Source organism: Oncorhynchus nerka, linkage group LG27 (assembly GCF_034236695.1).
Source record: "Oncorhynchus nerka isolate Pitt River linkage group LG27, Oner_Uvic_2.0, whole genome shotgun sequence".
NCBI lineage: Eukaryota > Metazoa > Chordata > Actinopteri > Salmoniformes > Salmonidae > Oncorhynchus > Oncorhynchus nerka.
Genome location: NC_088422.1, coordinates 104,616,177 through 104,620,524, shown reverse-complemented (window position 1 = coordinate 104,620,524; position 4,348 = coordinate 104,616,177). Strand labels below are relative to the sequence as shown.

General features: G+C 53.4%; 1 protein-coding gene across 1 annotated transcript in view; it reads left to right on the top strand.

Moving 5' to 3' along the window:
• The first annotated feature begins 343 nt into the window (after nt 1-343).
• The window catches only part of LOC135565159 (pleckstrin homology domain-containing family G member 4B-like), a 46,861-nt gene continuing 42,856 nt past the window's right edge, over nt 344-4,348 (top strand). Inside the window, exon 1 of the mRNA XM_065011220.1 lies at nt 344-355. Within this exon, the coding sequence (XP_064867292.1) occupies nt 344-355 (12 nt within the window). The remainder of the gene's footprint in view (nt 356-4,348) is intronic.

Sequence of the window (4,348 nt, the reverse complement as noted above, 5' to 3'; positions counted from 1 at the left end):
CCTTGATTCTGTTTACAGTGGGCTCTGTTGACAGGACATGATGCTCTGTTTACAGTGGGCCTGTTGACAGGACATGATGCTGCTGAGGAGGAGGACCTGATTCTCTGTTGAGGAGGAGGAGGATCTGATTCCGGGCAGTCTCTACCAAACATGATGCTGCCACCCCACAACATTTTATCTGCTACACCCCACAAATGATGCTGCCATGCCAGCCACAACATTTGATGCTGCCATTATTTATTTCAACATTTATTTCTGCCACATCCCCAGTCAACATGATGTTCACATTCACTCAATGAGTAGTTGTGTAACGGCCGTTGGCGGTGGAAGAAGGTGAGGACCAATGTGCAGCGTGGTAAGTGTGATGCTGCCACTCCCACAACATGATGCTGCCACCCCCGCAACATGATGCTGCCACCCTCACAACATGATGCTGCCACTCCCACAACATGATGCTGCCACCCTCTACAACATGATGCTGCCACCCCCACAACATGATGCTGCCACCCCCACAACATGATGCTGCCACCCCCACAACATGATGCTGCCACCCCCACAACATGATGTTGCCACCCCACAACATGATGCTGCCACCCCCACAACATGATGCTGCCACTCCCACAACATGATGCTGCCACTCCCACAACATGATGCTGCCACCCCCACAACATGATGCTGCCACCCCCACAACATGATGCTGCCACTCCCACAACATGATGCTGCCACCCCGCAACATGATGCTGCCACTCCCGCAACATGATGCTGCCACTCCAACATGATGCTGCCACTCCCGCAACATGATGCTGCCACCCCGCAACATGATGCTGCCACCCCCACAACATGATGCTGCCACCCCCACAACATGATGCTGCCACCCCCACAACATGATGCTGCCACCCCCACAACATGATGCTACCACTCCCACAACATGATGCTGCCACTCCCACAACATGATGCTGCCACTCCCACAACATGATGCTGCCACTCCCACAACATGATGCTGCCACCCCCGAGGTTAGCTAGCCAGCTATTTGTCGTCCTTAACGTAGGAGACACTGCTAGCTAGCCAACGTTTCAATAGAACTTCCTCACTCAACAACCCGGTCGTGATTCGCTCGCCTCCACAGGTAGTATCACATTTTCATTTCATTTCATTACAGTACAACGGCTTGATTTGTTTGATCGTAGCTAGCTACATAGCTAGCTACATAGCCGTCTTTGTATCAAAGATAATTGTGTAGTCTAGAGCTTTCATTTTCTAGGTTAGCTAGCCAGCTATTGTCGTCTTAACGCAAACGAACGTAATCAACAGCCCCGAATAGCAGCACTGTAGAAACTATCACACTCAACGGAACGACTTGATTAGTGTAGTGCCAACAATGCAGCCACTGCCAGCTAGCCTACTTCAGCAGTACTGTATCATTTTAATCATTTTAGTCAATAAGATTCTTGCTACGTAAGCTTAACTTTCTGAACATTCGAGACGTGTAGTCCACTTGTCATTCCAATCTCCTTTTGCATTAGCGTAGCCTCTTCTGTAGCCTGTCAACTATGTGTCTGTCTATCCCTGTTCTCTCCTCTCTGCACAGACCATACAAACGCTTCCATTACCGCGTGGGCCGCGGCCACCCTAATCTGGTGGTCCCAGCGTCGCACGACCCACGTGGAGTTCCAGGTCTCCGGTAGCTTCTGGAACTGCCGATCTGCGGCCAACAAGGCAGAGTTCATCTCAGCCTATGCCTCCTCCAGTCCCTCGACTTGGCACTGACGGAAACATGGATCACCACAGATAACACTGCTCCTCCTACTGCTCTCTTTCGTCCGCCCACGTGCTCCTCGCACACCCCGAGAGCTTCTGGTCAGCGGGTGGTGGCACCGGGATCCTCATCTCCCAAGTGGTCATTCTCTCTTTCTCCCCTTACCCATCTGTCTATCGCCTCCTTTGAATTCCATGCTGTCACAGTTACCAGCCCTTTCAAGCTTAACATCCTTATCATTTATCGCCTCCAGGTTCCCTCGGAGAGTTCATCAATGAGCTTGATGCCTTGATAAGCTCCTTTTCCTGAGGACGGCTCACCTCTCACAGTTCTGGGCGACTTTTAACCTCCCCCACGCCTACCTTTGACCTTCTTTCCACTCCTCTCCTCTCTTTGACCTCACCCTCTCACCTTCCCCCTACTCACAAGGGGGCAGGCAATACGACCTCATCTTTACTAGATGCTGTTCTTCCACTAACCTCACTGCAACTCCTCCAAGTTCCGACCACTACCTTGTATCCTTTTCCCTCTCGCCTCATCCAACACTTCCCACACTGCCCCCTACTGGATGGTATCGCCCCAACCTTCGCTCTCTCTCCCCGCTACTCTCTCCTCTCCATCCTATCATCTCTTCCCTCTGCTCAAAACCTTCTCCAACCCACTCCTGATTCTGCCTCCTCAACCCTCCTCTCCCTCCCTTTCTGCATCCTTTGACTCTCTATGTCCCTATCCTCCAGGCCGGCTCGGGTCCTCCCCTCCCGCTCCGTGGCTCGACGACCAGTGCGAGCTCACAGAACAGGGTTCCGGGCAGCCGAGCGGAAATGGAGGAAAACTCGCCTCCCGCGGACCTGGCATCCTTTCACTCCTCCTCTACATTTTCCTCTTCTGTCTCTGCTGCAAAGCCACTTTCTACCACTTAAATTCCAAGCATCTGCCTCTAACCCCAGGGAAGCTCTTTGCCACCTTCTCCTCCCTCCTGAATCCTCCCCCTCCTCCTCCCCTTCTGCAGATGACTTCTGTCAACCATTTTGAAAAGAAGGTCACGATATCCGATCCCTTTCGCTTACAAGTCAAACGACACTGCTGGTTCTGCTCTACACGTCTCTACCCTGTGCCTCTGACCTCTTTCTCCTCTCTCTCCAGATGACATCTCGCCTTGTGACGGCCGGCCGCCCAACAACCTGCCCGCTTGACCCTATCCCCTCCTCTTCTCCAGACCATTTCCGGAGACCTTCTCCTTACCTCACCGCCATCAACTCATCCCTGACCGCTGGCTACGTCCCTTCCGTCTTCAAGAGAGCGAGAGTTGCACCCCTTCTGAAAAAACCTACACTCGATCCCTCTCCGATGTCAACAACTACAGACCAGTATCCCTTCTTTCTTTTCTCCAAAACTCTTGAACGGCCCTTGGTCAGCTCTCCCGCTTATCTCTCTCAGAATGACCTTCTTGATCCAAATCAGTCAGGTTTCAAGACTAGTCATTCAACTGAGACTGCTCTTCTCTGTATCACGGAGGCGCCTCCGCACTGCTAGCTAACTCCCCTCTCTCTGCTCTCATCCTTCTAGACCTATCGGCTGCCTTCGATACTGTGAACCATCAGATCCTCCTCTCCACCCTCTCCGAGTTGGGCATCTCCCTCGGCGCGGCCCACGCTTGGATTGCGTCCTACCTGACAGGTCGCTCCCACAGGTGGCGTGGCGAGAATTGTCTCTCACCACGTGCTTCACCACTGGTGTCCCCTCAGGCTCTGTTCTAGGCCCTCCCTATTCTCGCTGTACACCAAGTCACTTGGCCTCTGTCATAACCTCACATGGTCTCTCCTATCATTGCTATGCAGACGACACACAATTAATATTCTCCTTTCCCTTTCTGATGGCCAGGTGGCTAATCGCATCCTGCATGTCTGGCAGACATATCAGTGTGGATGACGATCACCACCTCTGCTTAAACCCTGCAAGACGGAGCTGCTCTTCCTCCCGGGAAGGACTGCCTGTTCCATGATCTCGCCATCACGGCTGACAACTCCATTGTGTCCTCCTCCTCCAGAGCGCTAGAACCTTGGCGTGATCCTGGACAACACCCTGTCGTTCTCAACTAACATCAAGGCGGTGGCCGGTTCCTGTAGGTTCATGCTCTACAACATCCGCAGAGTACGACCCTGCCTCACACAGGAAGCGGCGCAGGTCCTAATCCAGGCACTTGTCATCTCCCGTCTGGATTACTGCAACTCGTTGTTGGCTGGGCTCCCTGCCTGTGCCATTAAACCCCTACAACTCATCCAGAACGCCGCAGCCCGTCTGGTGTTCAACCTTCCCAAGTTCTCTCACGTCACCCCGCTCCTCCGCTCTCTCCACTGGCTTCCAGTTGAAGCTCGCATCCGCTACAAGACCATGGTGCTTGCCTACGGAGCTGTGAGGGGAACGGCACCTCAGTACCTCCAGGCTCTGATCAGGCCCTACACCCAAACAAGGGCACTGCGTTCATCCACCTCTGGCCTGCTCGCCTCCCTACCACTGAGGAAGTACAGTTCCCGCGCAGCCCAGTCAAAACTGTTCGCTGCTCTGGCCCCCAATGGTGGAACAAACTCCCT